Genomic DNA, 22,324 nt, shown 5'->3' on the forward strand with positions numbered 1-22,324 from the left:
CAAGAATGTCAACATTTTTACGAAGTATTAGCTCTTTATTTTACTGAGAATCCTACAACCATCAACAGACTCAAAAATAGTCTTTTATGAGCAGCAACAAAAATACAGCTATATATTGAAATAATGGCTGTGCTCAAAATGACCAACAATTAAAAATATATATATATCATGTAGATACATACTCATTACATCATGCATAGTTGTGTACTTGCACTTAGAAGAGCTGAGTAAAGAGCTAAAATTTCATAAGAAAGCTGACGTCCTTGCTACTTTATCAGATGACTGCCCATAATAGTTACTGGTAAACTGATTGGTTGCAGATTCATAAATATTGTTTTATGCTTGACGTAAGAAAAATAGGTTTTAAGTGTTAAAGTTTCACCCAGGAGTAGGCCAGTAAGGTCATCTGTGTGAGATCCCTTGAGCCTCTACTGATCATCAACAAATGGGTCCATTCAAGTAAATATGACCTAGTTGTAGTAAAAGATACAGCCACCATTCCTTTGTAATCAATTAAAGAGACCATAGATTCTCCCCTGAAGATTGTGGTGGGTTAAGATCCCCATACAAATTAAAATAATGTCCTCCTAACCTGCCAAAATCTACGTGTCCAGCCAATGGTCTAATGTGCATGGAGGTACCAGCCTACTGATGGTTAGGAGAGATGTCGATCAGACATGTCTGATTTTGGACTGTCGATGGCAATGTTCTCGCAAAGATAAGCTTCCGGCTGACCTATCGGTTGGCGGTGTTCTCATCCAGAACACAGGAGTTCTCATTGGCTGATATGGCTGTTGGCCAAATGATCGGTCGAAGCAGTGTTCAAGTGGGAGCTATCTCATGTGTATGGCTGGCTGTCTAGACCTCCACTGATTAAACATTGATGGTCTGCTCTAAAAGTAAGACATTCAATGTTTTACTCCTGAAAAACCCATTGAATTTCTAAAATGGTAAGTAAAGAATTGTTTTGTAATGATATATGTTGAAAGGGCTGAGAAATACTGAGGGCCTATATTTTATTGCCTTTGTGGAAAGTTATTTGTCCACAAATCTAGTCTACACAATTTTTCGAGATCTTAACAAATTAAAATTGCCATATCTGCATTGGTATCCCCATTATTGGCTTCCAAAGTCCAGCAACAAATGATTCTTCAAAGGACAGCTCCACCATTTGTGGAATTCTCTTTGAGGAGCCACGTGGCTATGGCACGTGAACTTCTCTGTAGCCTTATGTTCTTTTAATACTATGAGCACACAGTTTTTTTTTTTTAAGAGTTTTTTTTATTGCAGCAGATCTTTTCCTATTCATTTCTATTGTAAAACCATTTTGCTGTTCATATTTTTAGTGTTTTGAGTGTTTTTCTGGTTCAGGTTCATGTCACTTCTTTGAAGTGGCTCCGGAAGGAATCTTCTCCAAACAAGACACTGCGCGCTTCAAAAACTTTTCAAAAACACTTCAGAAAGTGAAAAACCTGTAAAAACACTCTCAAAGAACAAAGATTATTGGGCGAAGCCATTTCTGCTTGAAAAACTCACCATTTTTTAATTCCTCGGAAAATTCTGTGTGCCCATATCCTTTAAAGGTTTTGTAGTCTATTCTTCTAGTGGTGGACCCAGTTCCAGAGCCTTTCACCAACTAGATCATCTAGTGATAATGACCCAAGATAGCCTAATTATTGGTTCATAGAAAAGTTGTCTCAGGGTACTTCCACAAGAAAATAGTGGGTTGTTTTTTTTTTTTGTTTTTTTTTAGAAATTCCTGAGTATGTGTAACTGTGTAGAGGAGAGAATTTGCTTATCCATATAGCCCCTTATAAGGAGGATACTTGTTGAGATTTGCCTTTATATTCAGAAAATGACCTATTGTTTAAGTCATGCTTTTGTGTTGCATGTATGTTTAAAAAAACAATGCCAATTTTTTTTTATTTTCCTATCTCAATCTTAGTTAAAATATAGAACAAAGTTTGGAATCTTGTAATTTTCCCACTGGTCACTGGGGCTATTTTAGACTCGTACTTCCTGTCCTTTCAGGAAAGAGTTTACAGTAGTTTTCTTATTGGCAAAGGCAGGTTTACAATGACCGATAACACCAATTGATGCAGCTAATAACACAAGATTCACCAATCACAATAGGTGCTGTCACAGCTGACCCTCCTTCCTTCACCTTTGCTCATTAGATACTTCAACACAGAAGGTAAAGTCAGGATATACCTATTGTGGCTATGTACATGTGTTGTTTCCTGAAACAAAACTAAGTTAGAATTTAAAAAAGAAAAAAAAGCCCCAGTGGCCAGTGTAAAAGTTACAAGAGATCAATTTTTTTTAACGGATTGTGATAGGGAGAAAAAATAAATTCAACATTTTTTAAATGTAACACAAAAACATGATTTGACCATTAGGTGATTTTCTCACGATAGCGTCCTTTACAAAAAAAAAAAAAAAAGTGAAGATGATGATTCTTGTTGATGATGAGCACTCACCTCTAAATGTTTTTTCTCCTGTCCCTGCTGCAGAATGCAGTGCGCCATAATCTTAGTCTACACAAGTGTTTTGTGCGAGTAGAAAACGTAAAAGGGGCAGTATGGACAGTGGATGAACTAGAATTCCAAAAAAGAAGGCCACAAAAGATCAGTGGGTACGTCCACCATCCTTTGAACTTCTTAGTGTAGTTTGTTATGGTACCTGTGGTTTCATTTGGTGATGGAACAACAGAGGTGCACTCGCAATGTTTCACCTTCCTCAGAAGGAAGTACTATACATAATCCCTGCCATTTTGTATACCCACTGAACCCCTGCCCTGCTTGCTTTTGGTGTATGCTATATCATCACTTGGTGCTTTTGAGTGCCAGTGCCTATTAACACTCACCGATCATTTGCTTACGCATTGTTATGTTTTTTCCTTTCCCCTCTATTCATTGTGCTGCCTCTTCATTCCAACTCCTCCATCATATTTCTCTGCATCTTTTTGCTTTTGGTTCTCTCTGTTCCCCCTTTTTTTCCCTACTTTTGGCCACTACTTTGGTCCTAGGGTGCCATTCGCACCAATCTTTCTCTCCATAAGTGCTTTATCAGAGTAGAGGATGAGTATGGGTCCGTTTGGACTGTTGATGATGAAGAGTTTAAACGTGGCCGCCATATTCAGAGAGGCCGTCCTCGAAAATACTGCCCTGATGAACACTTTGACGAGCTTGTTGCACAGTAAGAGCCTTAACTTGCTTGATTTTTTATTTTTTTTTTTGTTTAATTTTGCCCTGCTTTTCTTAGCCGCTTTTCTTTGCATGTTTGTATTGCCAACATTTTCATTCAGCCAGCTCCACCCCCAAGGAACTTTGTACAGTGCCCTCAAATTACAAGTTTACACCTTGTATTATCCATGTTAAGTGTTACCTACACATGCACACAATAAAGGCAGATGGAATATGAACTGTGTTAAGAATGGAAATCATTTGATGGCTCTTTGATGGGACCGGCCATCTCTGTTAGGTTCTCTTCACACCACGTTTGGGCTATACATTCAGGTTGAACATCTGAGGTACGCTTTTTTTGGGGGGGGGGGCAAATATATGCCAAAATGACACTATTTTGGCTTACATGTGTCCCAATTTACAATGGTGAATTTAAAGTATAGTCATTCATCAGTAAAAAATTTATGCCATCCATTGGATGTAGCTCCCCTATAAGTCAATGTCTGACCATTTATCAAGACTTGCCAAAGGATACTAGCAAAGCAAAAAACCCATCAGTAGAGTTGTTTTGGAGGACTTACCCCATGTCGGCACAGAGCCAGATACTGGTTGACCGGGTTGGAAGCCTTTGACACAGCTCTTGTTCTCGTTACAGAGATCCAGACCAAAATATTGCCTCTTACAGGTAATGCCCCATGACAAAAATGTATACAAATTAGCTCTCCTCCAAAAGGAAGAAAACTTTATCTTTTCCTCATGGATACTATTTAGAGAACCATTGCTCTCTCAAGAATGTTGTCACCAAAGCTTGACTGGATGTAGAGTCAATTGGACGTCAAGTCAACTCGAGTTAAGTAATTGGTGGAAGTATCCAACCCTAATGGCCTACAGTGTCAGATTACTTGGGCATAATGTTCGATAGTACCGTTCAAATGTGAGCCCAAATACAGTGTGAACTTATCCTTTCCTTAATAACATAAAGCTGTTTTTTTAAAGTTATTCTGCTCTCAAATTTTGGTTCACCATCCATTGGTGGCTGCCTTTATTGTATGCATTTTGCGGCGTTATATGTTTGTTTCTATGTACTTTACTAGATTTTTGTAGGATAAATTCTATATGTGTTTGGGAAAATGGTGTTTATTCAATATTTTCCTGGCTTGACAGAATGTATAACATTTTGTAATGGTGAATCTGTTAAAAATGTGCACTTCTGTCACAAATCGGAGTGTCCCTCCCACTGTGTCTTTCAATATGAGATTATTGTAGAACACAGCAGTAGGTTCGTCTTTCTGGAGGCAAGGAAGTTACCTGTATAAATAACAATGAATTCTTCTCAACTGAGAACTAATACTTGTCGTTAAGACCATTCTGTCAGGTTATGAAAACTCTACTCTTATTTGAATCTGTAATTATTGACATTTCTATTTCGGCATAGACACCATATTCAGCTGGGTGACATACCTGCCAATGATGGGCATTACGTAAATGAGTGGTATCACCCAGCCTTGATAATATTAAGTTTAGTACTATGAACTTCATAGTGTATGAAGCCTAAAAGAATGGCAAAGGTCACCTCTTTTGTACTTACACCCTTCGAGGATGGCCTACTTAAGTAACGACATAAAAAATGTACTATATCATATTTATGATGATAGTGATCAACTGAAGGTATTTAGTAGAGTTGAGCTGAAAGATTTACAGGACCCTATTCCAGGGGCTGCCTCACAAGTCTGTGTCTACCGGCACCTTCCGATTAGTAGGCGCCCATGACTGCATGACATTGCGCTGGGATTACTCATTGGTAAAGATGGCAGGTCTATGTTCCAGCAACCAAAGGCTACCAATGTGGCCTCCGATGTAGGATCCTGAGAATCTTTTTGCTCTACTCTAGTATTTAGGCTCTGTTCACCCTGATGTTATTACTTAACATTAACAGATGGAAATGACAAATCTCTTGTGTGGCTGATTCTGATGGATCCCATTGACTTAAGTCAGACTGCTTCATAAATTGGAATGAGATAGGAACTCAGAGCTTGATATCTGTATATAAAAACATGAAGCTGTCATGGTTGGGTAGGGAGAGCCACCGGCTAGTCCATGCACTACGTTCTGATGTTGTTATGATTTATACGACCATCAGACAGTGCCCTGATAAGGTTATTCCCCACAATGAAAGTTTTCAGTGGGAATCTGACCACTGGGACTCTCGTCAATCTAAAGATTGCACCCGTGATATGCCCTCTTGGTGGGATGGCCATACATGCAAACTTTATTCATCGTCTGTGATCTCCGTGCTCTTCTCCAGAAGTCCCATAGACAATGAATGATTGAAGCAGGTATATACGGCCACAACTCCATTCCAACAGGGCATGATCTCAGGATTGGTGGAAGTCCCAGCAGTCACACCCCAACCGATCAACCAGCAAGTTATCAACCTTCCTGTGGAATTTGACACTCTGAGTAAATGAAAATGGCTGTTCAGTACAAATAGAGTACTCCAGCTTTCACTTTGGTGGCTTTTACCAAAAATGGACATACATTTTGGCTTCATACTGGAACCTTTATGGATTGGCGGTATATAAAAAAAAATTCCTGTATGACCAGTTATGCGTTACTGTAGTATTTTTTAATCAAATGCATTGTAATACAAAAGTAAAAAAAAAAACCCATAGCATTCCACAAATTAAAAAAAAAAAAAAAAATACAAGCCGAGAGATTTTCATACATGTCTAACATGGTGTGAACAGAGCCTACGTACACATGCAATAGTAAGTCAATTGCCTGAATATTTAAGAATACAAAATGCCCAGACAGAATCCTATTGCTATATTTTCGCAAAAAGTTTGTTTTTTTCTTTTATTTATTTTTTTGTTGCCTTGTTAAATAATGAGAGCAATATTCTGCTTTATGCCTACAGAGAGGATAGACACTGGTAGGTAACAAATGCTTTTTACGTAGTGTTTTTTTTATTTTGTATTATTTGCACAATAATTATACTTGTCAAGGCTGTAATTTCTATTACATCCAGTATAATTCTTTATTGTGTTGAAACTAAATGAACCTGCACTGCATCTAAATTAGCCTCCTCCATGCAGGCTTGAGGCTTGTATGTTTCGTTTCACAGTTTTTTTTTAATATTATTATTTTATTTTTAATTTCTTGTTTAATTTAAGAAAAAATAAGGAAAATATTTTTAGTAACAGTTTTTTTTTTTTCATTTATGCAGTAGTCCTTCTCTTATTAAAAACATTCATACAAGTCACGCCTACTGCACACCCCTCAATGCTGCTTTGCAGGTGAGTAGTATCAGCTTTCCCTTCGTGTCACCGTTTGGCGTCTTTTCTGCTTATTACAAAATATATTATCCTGGTTCTAATTAGATATTAAATTTTAATTCTGTTAAAAAAAAAAAAGTTTAAGTGCATAAAGCATCGCAGTCCCTGGAGGCAGGCACATATCAGTCTGCTTCAGCATTAGTTAGATGCTTAGCATTTTGAATATTGTGGCAAAAAAATTAAAAGTTCACTTATTAATATTTATCAGCAGTATCATAATTTCCATCCTCTTATTTCAGAATTTCACTTGAGGCAAAAATACCACAAGTGTAATTACTCGAGCCGAGCTATTAATGTGCAGAATGAAAGAATACTGTGTCACATGACCTCCTATTGTTTCGGGAGTCTAGGGAAGAACAAAAAAAAAATTGCAAAAAATTAAAAAAAAAAATATAGAAAAAAAATCTGATTGCTTATTGATATAATTTGTGATTCTCTTATTTCAAGTGCTTTACTTTTTATGTTTGCTGCATATCCCAATACTTTTCATTATATATATTTTATATTTTCCTATTACATTATTGTTATGTTTACTTTTTATATTTTTTACTTTCTCACTTTTCATTTTTTATATTTTCTGATTATTGTAATGTTTACTTCATTTTCTCACTTTTTATTTGTTATATTTTCTTTTCATTTTACGATTATGTTCATGTTGGCTTTTTTTCTATGTATATACTTGAGTTTTTTAAATTTTTTTTATTTGTTATTTTGTGATTATGGTCAGGTTTGCTTTTCTGTATTTATTTACCTTTTTTTTTTTTAAATTATAGTCAGGCATTATGTATTTATTTTTATAGACATTTGGTGTTTATTATACATTAGCTACCTCTCTTCATAGCCTTTTCATAAATAAATTACTGCTCAATTATACAAAATCATCACAAGATAAGGCAGCAAATACGATAACTAATATTTTCTAATTTTTATGGGCAATTGGAATTTTGATAAAGCAGAAAAGGAAAAAAAAATTAAAACCAGGGCATTTCCCTCCAATTATTAGAAGTCAAATAGTGACAACAGTGAAAGGAAAGAATTGTAAATACTGTTCATTAGTTGCTTACCGTCCCCCGAGTCTTGTGAAATATGATTTTAAAGGCTGTTCTGTCTGTAGAATACTATTAAGATTACAAGCACAATTTACATTCATGAGGCTGAAAGGCAAAATGAAATGATCCTATATTCTATCAGATTCCTTCCTTAACGATGACTAATTCCAATTAGAATGCTCAGCAGATTCTACACTGCTTGTTTTTGGAAATGTAACACAAGCTGTTATCTCTGTTTTTTTTTCCTAGATTTTTTTTTTATAAGATTGCATTATACAATATATATAAAAAAAAAAATACTCAGACTGTATTACATTAATACAAATTTTAATAAGCAGAAAATGGAAAAGATAAAAATACTTTCATGGCTGATAAAAAAAATAGAAGAAAATAAAATTAGCAAAAATTCAGACAAACATACACTGGATTTGCCATTGAGTTCAGTATACAGTAGAGGTGGGCAAATTGGATTGATCATTGTCTGAATTTTTAGCGATTTGCTACAGACGAATCCCGCACAAAGGTAGCCGGCCACCAATGTAATGGTTTGGGGTTTTGCAAAAGGAAATACTCTCCTTGTCTCTTGCACCTGTTCCGCTGTCACTGGTCATCTTATGAGCTCTTTGTCTTCTTTCTTTCTTCTTGCCGAGTCTCCCATTGACTAGACCCCACGTCATTGGGAGCCATGTCAGTGTCATACATTGTATCTCAGGTGACGACATGGGGTCTTGTGAATGGAAGACCCAACTTGGAAGGAAGAAAAAGGATAGAAGAACCGATCAGATGATCGGAGGCGGCAGGACAGGTACTAAGAGTTATTTTTTCTACCCCGTCTTTCAATTTGCCTAAAATCAATTCATTAATTGATCGGATCTGCCCTAATCGAAATTTGAAAGATTCGTTCAACTCTATTAAATAGGTTTCTTTAAATACTATATATAAACTGCAGTTAGCCCATGTTCACGTCACTTTTTTTGGCATTTATGCTGGCAGTGCTCCTGACATAAGTGCTAAATCTGCCCTCAAAGTTGCATTTTTTGGCCCCCGACTAACTAGTGAGTCTATTTAAAGTCTGCCCACCAAAACACAAAAAAGATATAGAAAAACATTGTAGACCACACTATTCTATACAACGGTAAAAAAACAGATTCTACATGATTTTTGTGTCGTGTAATAGGACCCAGTGGGTGATGGATTGCATCGGTCACAAACACCCATTTAATGTATAGATTCTGACCTACATGCAAAATGTGTGTGATTGAAAAAATAGTTGATATATCAACATTTTTGGAAATTTGGGGGGATTTTTTGGTCTTAGCATGAATAGTATGTTTTTGACTTTTGCAACAGGCTTCAATGGCTGAGAACAGTATACCTCTATACACTACGGCTTCCATGGGAAATCCAGCTCTGACCAGCTTAGCCAGTGCCATGAGAGAAGAACTAAATGGTGTGATAGAACATGGCAACAGTAATGGTAGCGACAGTAGCCCGGGACGTTCCCCTATGCAAGCAATGTGAGTATTGAGAACTGTACAAAACTGCTTCACATTTTGGGTGCACTGGTTTTGGTAAATCTTCACCACCCAGAGGGTCCCACATCCCAACACAACTGAAGAGGTTGGCTCATAAAGTCAATCTTTGTCCATGTGCCTAAACCGAAAGCTGGTCACCAATCACTATCGCTTAGTGGTTTGCACTGTTGTCTTACAAGATCGGGGTCCTAGGTTCGAATGTCATCAAGGCCAACATTTGTATGACGATTGTTTATATGGGACACGGAAAGCCATTTAGGAATACTCAAATTTAGCTTGTGTCTCTATGGGATGAGGAAGTGAAATGAAATCTATGTATAGCGGAGGTACCGTATTTTTCGAACTATAAGATGCACTTTTTCCCAAATAATTTTGGGGGAAAACGGGGGTGCGTCTTATAGTCGGAATGTACTTACAGTTAGCCTGGTGGCAGCAGGAGTCGGACGATTCTTCTGGTGGTCCAACGCTACAGGGGGATGCTCTCGCTCCCATTCCAGCCTGATGCAGCAGTTTTAGCGGTGCTCGGTACTGCAGGGGGGGGCTCCAGCGACATGTGAAAGCCCGAAGCCCCCGCAGTTCTATTGCCTCGATGCTGTGGCCTCTGGAAAAATGGCCACCAGAGGTGGCACCAGTGCAGATTGAGATCACGGCTCCGAGATCCCGTCTCCCGAGATCTCAATCTGTGCCTGGGGAAAATGGCCACTGGAGGAGGCGCATTTGCAGATTGAGATCTCAGGAGACGAGATCTCAATCTGCGCATGCGCCACCTCCAGCGGCCATGTTTCCGGAGGCCACAGCATCAAGGCAATAAAACTGCAGGGGCTTCAGGCTTTCACATAATGTCGCTGGAGCCCCCCCGAAGCACTGAAACTGCCACAGCGGCCTGGGAAGGGAGCAAGATCATCGACCTACAGCGTTGGACCACCAGATGAATCGTCCGATTCCTGCTGCCACCAGTGCTGCCGATCCCCCCTGGGTAAGATGAATTCAGGACTGAAAGACGGACCCCCATTTGACGCATTAACTTTTTTCCCCCATTTTCCTGTGGAAAATTTGGGGTGCGTCTTATAAATTGGCAAACTTGGCACAGGTCTTCATGGTCACTTCATACCATGCAGTATCACATTTCATCTGTAGCAAATGGATATTCATTGACACTCACCTCAGCTTCTCCTAGCCCAGGGGTTTCAGAAAGCCAACTATTGGTGACCAAGGGATTGCAATATCGATTTGCATTTTCACATGTATTTTCTTGGTGACAACTTCAGTTGACAGAGATTGAGATCTGCTAAAAGAAAGGCTATAGCTTATGGGGCAAGAAGAGTGAAGCCATTCCTATTCGGCCTTGATATTATATAATCATGGCCCAGTGCCTAATGGGGCTCACAACTTTCCATGAAACCAAACACATTGGAGTAAATTGTACTGAATATCCATTAACCCATCAGTATGTTTTGGAGGGTTAGATAAAACTAATGAACCTTCTCAAACTTGGTGAGAACATAGAGTTGTTGCCCTTGGCTTGAGCCAAAAGGCTTAGTATTGCAAAGAAACAGATCAGCCTACTGAGATACTACGATGACTTGTCTACCCTCGTAGACATTCTGCCCTCTTTAGCTCAGCAATGCCTCCATGAACAGTACAGAAAAAAAATTAAAGCAAATGAAGTCTTCACTCAAGAACAGATAAAAAGATTCTCTTAGGCCGGCGACATAAATCCAAGTTTCACGTTCCATGTACATACTGGCCTTGGGTCTTCATATCCAAACTCAACAGCCTCATTAGCATATGTGCGACTGTAGAGTTCAGGTCAGCAGGCTCATGGCTGGTCGAGAAATTGTGGTGTGTACACGAACCATGAAACTTGGACTCACAAAGTTGACCTTACTTTGGAGGAAACAGTATGCCGATACATTACAAAGACAGCCATTGATTTCAGTACACACAGTGCAATATTTCTTGTGTCCTGTGGAGGCACTGCAGGAAAATTGAATACTTGTGTCAGGTTCTCCCATAGATTACAGATTACTCTCAACAAAAAAACAGACTCGTCTGAAATCCACAACCCTCTTAAGCACCACATTTATTTCTAAATTCTCCATTTTATATATTTTTTTTTATCCCCCTACTCTTATTTTCTAAATGTCTATAATGGAATCGCAGAAAATTCCAGAATCCTACAGGAACCTGTAGCACAAACGATTATGATGATTTCAGATTACGGAGCCCCAGGAGAGATATTTACAATGCTTTAAAAGCCTAACAAAATATTTTACAATTTTTTATGTGTTGCTAAACTACTCCGGCGTAAATGAAAATAACGTCGAGAAACGTATTTAAAGTTACTGTGCGCTCTGCAGAGAAGGGAACGTGATTAATTGCGGCGGCAATTTGTGTTTTTTCTCTTAACACCGGCGAGATACATTTGGCGTTAAACTGCCACGCAGCCTCCTCTTTAAAAACTGCCGTAAACAGTTATGATGCGTCTAATTTTTCAGCATCCCAATAAATTAGACTCAATCAAGCTTTTAAGGCCAACATTATCTCGGCATTACCTTGTTAGCATGGAAACCATGGTGAAGCTCCGGAAATTATACGGCATCCCATTTTTTATTTTAGTTTTTTTTATTCCTTTTTTTTTTTACGACGCTATAATGCCACAGCTCTTTTCATCCCAGGACTCGGCTTGCTGAGTGTTTCTTAATAGGAGTTTGTAGGACTTTCATCCTCATAGCTTCCAATGGTATCCGCAGAGCAGTTGTGCCTCATGCTGTGTGCGCCATCGGAAACCCAATTCCTTTTAACAGCCGCAAGCTACACTCCTCTGCTCCCAGAGTGGACAAATAAAAGGATTATTGAGATGTGATAAATAAAAAATTCTCTTCTCTGTCAGGATATTTACAGCTCAACTGTCTCAGAAAAAAGTTAAAGCTCGGGTAGAAAAAATAAGAATATAAAATTGAAGGTTGTGTTTAAAGTCTTGGCACATTAATCACCCATCCACATAAATGTAAGATTGCTGAAGGGGTCAACCGTTGGGATCCCCACTGATCCCAAGAATAGGACCTTCTAAGTCGCCTGTATGAAGTGAGAGGTAGTGCACGTGTGTGACCACCTCTCAAGGGAGTGATGGTCGAGCACCTCTATTTACCATTCTCAAAGTCATTGAAGATCCTAGTGATAAGACCACCAGCATGTGCCACAGACCAAAGGTGTCTTTAATGGTTCTCATGATCAATATTTCAAATTTTGTATGCAGCAAATACATTAATTTTGACTTTAATGAGTCGATTCAATCAAATGTGGTTTACGTGTATGTTGAGTACTATCTTCCTTTCCCTTTTGATTAAAGGCCATGTACTACCTATTATTTACAGGATTACATTACTTTGAGTATTTGCAAAAGGGAAGAGGAGACAAGATAAACTTTCAGTTCACTAAGGGATCAGGTTACATGCTGCTCATAGAAGTGTATAGAAAGAGCAGGAAGCACATACACTATGCTATAGTTTAAGTGTTTTATCCGCCCCCAAATCTGGATACACAGCAACATTGCTCCGTGCTGCTGCCACTTCTTAGGTTGTGTGTAGAGAGTTGGAGGAGCAGACTCTTCTCTTCTGTGTGGGATACATCATGGCATTCTATAGCTCAGAGAAATTGACAGTGAGAGCAAAACTTGTAAAAATGTGTGCCTGTCATTTCAGGTACCTTTTTAGAATAGTTTTTTCAAGACTTTGATATTGACAAGTGGGGGGTCTGACACATGACACCTCCATGATGATCTGTCGGCAGGTCCTGTAGTGGCTATATAAACACTGTATACAGAGCCGAAAAACCACAGTGCCATATACTTTGTAGTGTCCGTATTTGGGTACTGTGGCTCAGGTCCTATGGATATGAATGGTAGCTGAGATGCCTCACTCAAGAACAGCCACTACACAGTGTACAGAGCGGTGCGGTTCCAGCTCCATATATTGCATCTGGCGAATCTGCTAATTGTGGGGGGTGCGGGTTGTTTTAACTCCACATATCATATCGGGATGACCCATCCTATAGATATGTCATCAATGGTCCTGAAAAAAATAAAGTCCTTCAAGCTGTTAGATTTAGTAGCAGAAATCAAAAATAATACAATAAATGTAATAGATATTGGAAAAAATATTATACAATGGACACAGAATATTTAAAAAATCCACTTATGGCCCTTATGTTTTTTTCCCCATCCTTTGTATTATAATAGGTCTTTTTTTTTTTTTTTTTCAAAGAAAAAAAAAATGCAAGAGATTAGAAAAAAAATAATATCCAAGCGTGGGTGGTGGCGTGCAACCCAATGAGCAGAGAGTAGGAGTTTAATTCATTAACGCAACATATTTGTAGGCCCTGCATTCTAAAGTCAATTGTATCATGAGCGAGCAGGAGCTTTTCCTTCTGCTCCTCATCTCGAATATTAGATAATGTCAGTAAAATGACACTTCCCTTCACCGTTTCAAAGGCCAGGCGGTGTTTACGCATTTGAGTATTTTGCATGACAAAAGCCACTCAGCGGTGAGAAAGTAATTGCTGTTTGTAAAGGCAGTCCTGTAAATATGATTTACGCACAACATTTCTTTCTTGTTATCATAGCTGTTATGTACGATCAGCCCTATTCCCCTGTGGGTTATTCATATGCTCCTCCATAATGGGGAATTTGGCAGATCTCATCTCCGGAGAGCGTCCTTTTTTTTCTTTTTGCCCACCACGAGCCGAGGATCATGTTTTTTCTTGTTTACAGCTGACAGTGTTATTATTCTCGTTAGGACCCGGGCGCTCTTATCACATTGTTGTGTTGAGCGAAGCCCTTTTTTCTTTTTTTATTATTTCTTTTTTTTTTTCTTTTTTCGCCTGATTCGTTTGTGTTTGCTGGCAGAGCTTTTCTTCTCTTATTGACAGTTTGTAAAAAAAAAAATGCATTAATTTGGAGTTTAAAGCATGTATCATGGTGTCTCCTTGCAGTGTTTTGCTTGAAGTTGATTAATGATAGAACCTCACTTGGGGTCGTCCTCTAGAGAGTAGGCTCGCAACTTCTGCATGTTAACTAGAAAAGCAGAACTCACATTAAGCAGTGATTACCCCCAGCCTCTTTGAGGCTTTGTGGCCTGAGAATTCCCTTTTTTTTTTTTCACTTTTATGAAGTCTTGTTTAATCTGCATTATGTGTGTCAAGGTAATGTTAATATGTATTTTATTAGTATTTTTTTGTTATTTTTTCCTTTTATATGAGCATAGACCAAAAGATAGTCAGTGAAAAAGAAAGAAACCCTCTCTCTTCTGGTCCTCTTAGCACAACAAAGTGATTTACAAACATAGTAAATGAGTAACACAGCGAGCGCAAACTTTTTTTTTTTTTTGTTCGAATCTTATTTTTTTATAGAACGGTTTTGAATGTTTTTTGATTGGTCATTTAATGCACTCATTTTGGTTATATTTTCCAATATAAAAATAATTGTAAATTATCGGATGCCCGGTTTAGATATTTCTTAAATTTTTATGGGATGTCACAATCTTATTTCTCTTTCCGAATCCAACTTGCATCTTATGCATACTTTACACAATCCTGTTGTTAGAAGGGGTACCTAATCATGGGCAGTCCTTCTGTAATCAGGAGTGATCAGCAAGAAATCCTGAGTGGAACTGTACAATTTCTAGACAGCACTCCCACAGGTGAAATGAAGTATTGCACTGGTCTATTGAAAGCAATGGGCTGATGTGACTGTTGTTCTAGAGTGAGACATTCTTTGTAGATGCTTCAGCTAATTGATGAGGGTCCTGACCCCCTCTAACAATTTGCTGCTTTCCAATAGAGCACTTAAAAATAGTTTCCCATTTTTTTAATTAGGTAATCCTTTTAAATTTGAATAATTAAGATTTTTTTTAATTTATAAAGGTCCATCCATAAAGGGAGAAATAGGTAAAGTTAAAAAAAAAGTGTTTAGAGAACCACTCACATCAAAGTTTTTAATATATTTCAGTCATCATATTATACAGCACTGTGTACTTACAATTGCGCATTTTCCCTTCTACTCACTTAATTTCTCTTTTCCTTTAGGTCTGTGACCTCACATGATTAAACAAAGACTAGCTGAATCCTTCTAAGTGCTATGTAGAATCAGGAACTCTTTTCCTTGCATGAGTCGTCATTAAAACTACAATGCTACATCGCTACAAAATCCCTGATAGGGGAAAGAAACAGGGGAGCTGGGTCAGGAGTTGAAGAGGGGGTGGAGCTGGTCTGCCAGGAACTTTGCAGCAATGTAATATTGTAGTTCTAATGATGACTCATGCAAGAAAATGAGACTTTGTTTCAACAGAGCTTAGAAGGATTCAGCTAGTCAGTTTTTAATCATGTGATCTTATAGACCTAATGGAAAGGAGAAAAATTAACTGGGTACAAAAACAAAACGAGCAATTGTAAGTACACAGTGTTATATAATATGATGAATGATATATATTAAGATGATAAAAAGTTTGATAGGAGTGCTTTTTCAAAGTTGCGGCAAATTATTCGTGCTGCCCTAGTCAGGTGTCTAGTTCGGTCCTCCATGGCAGCTGGACCAGAGCAGTTTTTATTTCTGCATCTTGCACTCTTGGCTTGGCATTCTGAGAGCCTTTTCTGCTTCCTAGGCTCCATGAGGTCATGACAGTAGGCATCATGCAACATCATGATGTGTAGCACCTGGTAAGCACAAGCGGCACCCATGATGTTGGGCTGAGGATGCCCGCCATGGAGGTGAAGACTGACCGGACTGGATGATGGCTAAGTCTAGAGCAAATCTCTCAAAGAATCCATTACAAGACACTTTTTAGCTAAACGAATTATTAATAATTAAGTAAAAACTTCTTACCTTGCCTCAATTTATAAGTTGTCTTTTTTTTTTATGCAGGCACCACGTACACGTTAAAGAAGAACCACTGGATCCTGATGAGAACGAAGGTCCTCTCTCGCTAGTAACAACAGCTAACCACAGTCCCGACTTTGACCCGGACAGAGATTATGAAGACGAACCTGTAAATGAGGACATGGAATAAAATCATGTGTCATTTCACAATCCTGAGAATGAAGACAGTTCAAGGCCTTGGCGATCTCTCTATTATTGTACAGTCTGGAGAGTTCCTGGCCCCTAACTATTCTGACAACTTTTTGACATGTGTTAACTCTTTAGTGCCATCAAGTTTCCCATTTGGGAGTATTTTTGATTTTTCTACTTTTTTTGTTGAAGAAAAAAAAAAAAAAGAAAAAAAGGAATTTGTACTTTGTGCATTGGATCGACTTGTTTGGTACTTGCGACTTCCTCTCTCACGGTCAGCGCATCAGTGTTGTAAATTTGCTAAACAAAAAAAACCCCAACTTCACTTTCATCACACGCGGCAGACTTTTAAGGACTGATATTCAGCCGTAAAAGGACACTGAGGGCATCGATATAAGCATGTGCGTCTAAACTGCAGGTCATCCCTATTGCCCAAATTTTAGAGAAAAAAAAATGGATTCCAATGGACAACGTATTTGCACAGTACTGCATGTAATTCTGATTATCACTGCCTTTAAAATCAATTCTTTTGCTTCCATATGGGATTGAGGGTGACTTTTTTTTATATATATATGTATGGGACAGAGGGAGAGGCATAGTAATTATCCCAAACTTCTTAATGTATTGCTTTTATTTTTATTGTACTACATCAATTTAAGTTCTGACCTCAGGCCTCCATTTCAAGGCCCAAGACCTCTCGGAGGCGTAATGTTTTTCTGTACTTTGTGATGAATGTTAATAGGTGTTTTTATTATATGATGCCGAATGTCCTTCAATTGTTCAATGTTTTTTTTCTGTCATTGCATTGTACTTATTTTAAGTTGTAAAATCACAATTTTTTTTTCTTTAAGACACTCAAAACAGATAAAAATTTTTTTTTTTTTTTTTTTACAAAAAGTTCACCTTGACAGTCAACTGAAAGAGCAAGGATGAAAAAAAAAAAAGTGATAGAGAAAGGCATGTCGTAGCAAAACTTCCTTCCTGTGTAGCAGTGTTTAATTTTTTGAATCCGACGAGCCATTACGTACCAACCTTTTTTTCGATGACGAAGCTTGCGGCCCCTACTTTTGCCATTGCTATGTACTAAAGTTGTAGAAGACGCTACAGGCTTTACATAACCAGATGTTGGTTTTTCGGCAAGGTCTTTGGTCATAAATTAAAAAAAAAAAGTCTTGAAAAAGAACAAGATGTAGGAATTTTTGAAAAATTAAAAAATAGGATGTGGATCCCCCCCAAATTTTTTTTGTCACTGGAAAGCCACCAAGCAATCAATGGGTGAAGGGTGAAGAGCGTTGTCTTTATATATGTATAAATGGTTTTCAATCAATATATGTATAAAATTTATTATATATACATACCATAAATAGGAAGTAAGGTTTCCACTTGATGTAGCTTGGGACTGTTGTTTTCTCACTTTTGGGTATGTTGCATTTTTTCTTTTTTTATACCTAATCATTGAAGAGAGAGTCATTCATTACATGCAGTGTAAAAAGATTGTCATGGTCTGAATTTTTGGTAGAAGAGTAAAAAAAAAAAATGGTAATGGGTGAGCCATTGCAAACTAAGGAACATCTCCACCCTCGAGAACAAAGGGAGAACTTGAAAGACTGTGTGTTAGTCCAGGTAATTATCAATCTGCTTTAAAACGGGGGAAAAAAAATTGCACGGTAAATAATTGCATCGTTGGCTATTTCCAGAGGCAATAAACAAATATAATTGTGCGCACCCTCGTAGAAAAAATAACAATGTCTCCATTTGTTGAAGAAAAGATGAGCGAGATAAATTAGTGTTGTTGGGACATGTCTGTGCTCACGTGTATTAAGACAGTGTAACAACTCCAATGTCCAAATATCGTGAAATCTTCGTATAAAGTTTACACGATCAGTTAAGAAAAAAAATGAGAAACGTCTTGCCAAGCAAAGGCCAATAATGGTGTAAAAAAAAAAAAAAAAGATTGATAATACAGTATTTATAGAGTGTCCTTGCTAGCGAGAATACTTGGGTTGCCAGTCCATACCAATGGGCATAATAATTTAAGAATTGATTTTTATTTTTGCACTGTGTAGGCATGTTGTAAATAACCCCAAATAATACCATACAACTAAGTTGTAACACATTACTGGCCAGAAAAATTGGAGGTAAATTTTGATTTCCCGTGATTAAATTTTGAAAATTTAGAAAAAAAAAAAAAAATTGAAACTTTTGAGGGTTTATTTTCAGTGTGACTTTCTACAATATATAATATTATATACAATCCATGCCTGAAGGTTTTGTGACTTTGAGGTCTAAATCTTTGAAAATTAAAGTCAATTTTCTTTTATCCAAAACCATTAACTTTGAAAAAGAAGGATGAAAGGGACGTGACGTCAAATAGGATTTCTCGGGAGTCTGCACTTTTCAACTTTTCTTATGTGCTCCGTTATTTTCCCCAATTTCATAAAGCGCTTTCTTTTTTTTCACCTTAAACCACTTTCAACTTCTTGTCCTTTTAGTTTCATACTGGGAGTGGCAACCCCCCCCCCACACTCAATAAACTGATGCCACTTAATTAGGTCAACTTTTGAGAAAATTGGTTGTTGCAGGTTCCATCGCCTACAAAGAACAGAATCCATTTATAATTTCACTTTTAGTCGTCAGCCCAAAAATTACCAAAGATTTTACAACGATGGTAAATGACGTTGTTTGTTATATATGCTTTACCTGTTTCTTAAAGCCAAATATCCTCTTGCCGATGATCAAAAAAGAAACAAAAGTATCTAGCAAGGGATATATTGTTAATGGAGTTAGACTATGGGTAGTTTATTAGGAATCTGCTAGTTTCCGTATGTATAATTTTTAGACCACCTTTTTCAAGCCAAAGTTTTTGTTTGTTTGTTTTTAACCCTAGGTGACCAAACCACACAAGCCTGATATATACGTCAGGAAGAGTATTATTGCTTCTCCAATGTTGCTAGCCAATGTAAGCTCTTAGCAGGCCTCCCAAACCGCTTCACATAACTGAATTTTTTTTTTTTTTAATTTATAGTTATTAAATAACTCACAATTTATGTTGCACGTGTTCTGTAACAATTATTGTTTTCAATGTTTCAAAATTGAAATGATTTGGTTACTAGTACATTGTTTTTTTTTGGGTTTTTTAATGGCACATTTTTGAGGTCTGTATGGTCATCCTATTAAAATAACCAACAAATGCTCAAAGCATCAGTTCCTTCTCTTATTAATGTATATATAAACTTATTTAAAGTAAAACTTAAAAAAAAAAAAAAAAAAAAAAAAGCATTTTTTTTTTAGTGGTACCAAAATGTGATTTCTTGAGTAGCTCTGTTGATTCGAAATCTTACGGCACAAAAATATTCTAGATTTTTAAATTTTTCTTCGTAGCGCTAAATTGACTCCAAAATTTGGTATGACACAACATAGTCCCTTTCAGCTAATTTCTAACCCTTACGCCAATTATTATTTTTTCATGATTGTATTTAATCTGTGTATTAAAAGCACTCATCACTGGCTAATTTTTTATTTTTTTGGCAGCTTGATTTTGGAGAGAAAAGCTAAAAAAAACCCCCACACAATTAAATGCCTAAAGTGATATATTGTAGAACAGTGGGTTAAGTTGTTCTTTTCTGGCAAGAATAGTTGGAGCGTAATTAAAAAAAAAACAAAAAAAACTCATTAGCATGTATTAAAGTTAGTAAGCATACCTCAACCCAAGCCCTTTTCTGGAATGAATAAAAACACAAAATACATTTCACTAAGTTGCACTTAATTGTATGTCTTGCATGCTCGGTTTACAACATATTTAACTAAAAAAATAAATAAATAAATAAAAAAAAAAAAAAGCATTTACATATCATGCAAGTGTTGAACTTGTTTAACGACCAACTGAAAACTCAGGCTTTAATCATGCAGCAAACGCCACTATATATATATATTTTTATTTCATTTTTTTGGGAAAAAAAAAAGAAGAGGTTGCTAATTTCAGATCCCCATAATGTACATATATTGTCTGCAAAACCATTTGTATTTAAAAGTGGCGGGAAGAGGGGAGGGATCAGGTTATCAACTTTTTTTTTTTTTTTTTTAATTTTATTTCCTTTTATTATTTCCATTAAAAAAATTAAAAAAAAATCCTTGCAAGGAATAAATGCATATTTGTTTGTCAAACACCATTGCTTTGTTGTGCAACTGCTTTATAACTATACTAAAAAAAATAAAATAGCTTTGAAGAAAAAAAAAAAAACTACTGTATGTAACTATTGCAGATAACTCGCTGCATATGTATAATATTTAGTTATCCCAGCTTAAAAAATAAAAATAATGGATGAAGTTTGCTGACACGGTGGGAGAAATTTCCTGACTAAATTTGCTTTTCAAACTGTAACATAGCTGACTTTTTTTTCTATCAAGGATCAATGAAAATTTGTACAGTTTTTTTTTTGTTTGTTTGTTTTTGACCCCCTCCCACACCCAATTTTTTTTTTTAACCATCCTCCTTTGTTTAATTTACCACTGCCTTTTTTGGCCGTCTTAAAAGAAAAAATTAAAAATGAAAAAAAAAAAAGTTCATATGTTTAAAAAAAACAAAACATATATATATATATCTATATGAAAAAAAAAAGTTGTTTTAAAGTGTTTTCTCCTCCTGCAGTAAATATTTTGCATGACGAATCCTGGGCTCACACTTTCAAAAGTTTGTCAGTGAAGTCTTGAATAATTAAACTGGGAGTGTCAAACTATTAAACTTTTTGTATTAAAAAAAAAAAAAAACAAAGACAAAAAAAACTTTACAAAAGGTGCCAAGATGTAAAGACAATTTGTTACATGTTTTTTGTTTTTTTTTCCTTTCTTTATTCTCAAAGAAAAGCGTACATTAGCAAAATAGTACCATGTATCAGGTAAACTGCTGTCAGGAATGAGTTGAACAAAGCCTTTTTTTTTTTTTTTTAGTTTCCATGCATTGTTAATATTGTCAGAATCAGAGTTAAAGGAAAAACTAGAAATCGGGGCTTGGGTTGATTGGAATTTTTTTTTTTTTTTTTAATTTTGTGTGTGTTGACAATTTTTTTTTTCGTTTTATTTTTGATAGTTTGATTTGACAATTGTTGTGTTTATCGTAATCTGTTTTTTTTGGTTTTCAAAAGTTTAAAATGTTAAAATAAGTTTAAAAATAAAAAAAAACCCATAAGACTGCCAAAATGCTGATTGGACCTCCAAATACATTTTTTTTTTTCATCATAAATCTATTTGGATTCTTTAAACTTTTGTTTAAACTTGGACCACATTCTTCTGACGACCGATAAGCCTCGATGACAATGGTACAGTCTGGACTGTTAGCATGGTGCTTCATGTGTATTTGCTGCCAGTAAAAATTTTTTTTTTTTTTTTTGGAAAAGGCATAAAAAGAAACTCATTCCTCACATCAACTGTAATTTCATCATTCCATGTCTGTTGACACAGACAATAAAAAATGTTGTGTAGTCAGTACTGATGAACTGACAGTATAGCATTCTCAAATGCAATAAAATGCTGGTTGTTCACACTGGTAGCTTTGAGTCGTCCTGTCTTTTCATGTCCTTCGTTTGAAAGGCCACTGGACTGAGAAATTCATATCATGGATTTGTTATCTACGCATTAACAGAAAAAACACATTATGTGATACCTCAGTGATCTCAACAGTTCCCTTGAAACGGATCTATCCTTCTCTTGTGAATATCCCTGTAGTCCTCAATCACGTCTGAGATGAAGAATCCACTAAATAAAATATAAAATGAACGAGAACTTAGAACTTTTGTCTTTTTCTTTTAAAAAAAAAACAAACCCAAAACATTTACATTAATTAGGTAATTAATGAATTTCTATTAAAGGGATTGTCTGGGACATTGATGGCCTATCCTTAACGTCTGATTGGTGGGGGGTGCAACACTCGCCGATCAGCTGGTACCAGTGTCAGAGTCGACCGGAACTGCTCAGTCGACAAAATAGTGGCAGCAAGTCGGATACTGCGCATCCACCCCCTATTGATTTTAATAGGTGGCGGATGTGCAGTATCCGGCCGCGGCCACTATACAGTCAATGGAGCTGTTCAGCTCCGAAACAGGCATTCCGTCCGAGATCGGGAACAAATGATCGAAAGGGGTGCAGCGTTTCCTACCCCACT

General features: G+C 36.8%; 1 protein-coding gene across 17 annotated transcripts in view; it reads left to right on the plus strand.

The window, feature by feature from the left end:
- FOXP1 (forkhead box P1) overlaps positions 1 to 21,712 on the plus strand; it is a 794,287-nt gene extending 772,575 nt beyond the window's left edge. For 14 of the 17 annotated variants that reach the window (XM_073569710.1, XM_073569708.1, XM_073569704.1 and 11 more), the window contains 5 exons: positions 2,514 to 2,635; positions 6,103 to 6,117; positions 6,412 to 6,481; positions 8,920 to 9,086; positions 16,024 to 21,712. In XM_073569710.1, coding sequence (XP_073425811.1) covers positions 2,514 to 2,635; positions 6,103 to 6,117; positions 6,412 to 6,481; positions 8,920 to 9,086; positions 16,024 to 16,168 — 519 coding nt within the window. In that variant the 3' untranslated portion in view covers positions 16,169 to 21,712. The remainder of the gene's footprint in view (positions 1 to 2,513; positions 2,636 to 6,102; positions 6,118 to 6,411; positions 6,482 to 8,919; positions 9,087 to 16,023) is intronic. The other 3 variants (XM_073569709.1, XM_073569713.1, XM_073569714.1) reach the window with 1 other exon arrangement.
- The last annotated feature ends 612 nt before the right edge of the window (positions 21,713 to 22,324 follow it).

The sequence above is a fragment of the Dendrobates tinctorius genome, unplaced genomic scaffold (assembly GCF_039654945.1).
Source record: "Dendrobates tinctorius isolate UK_male_01 unplaced genomic scaffold, ASM3965494v1 ptg000027l, whole genome shotgun sequence".
NCBI lineage: Eukaryota > Metazoa > Chordata > Amphibia > Anura > Dendrobatidae > Dendrobates > Dendrobates tinctorius.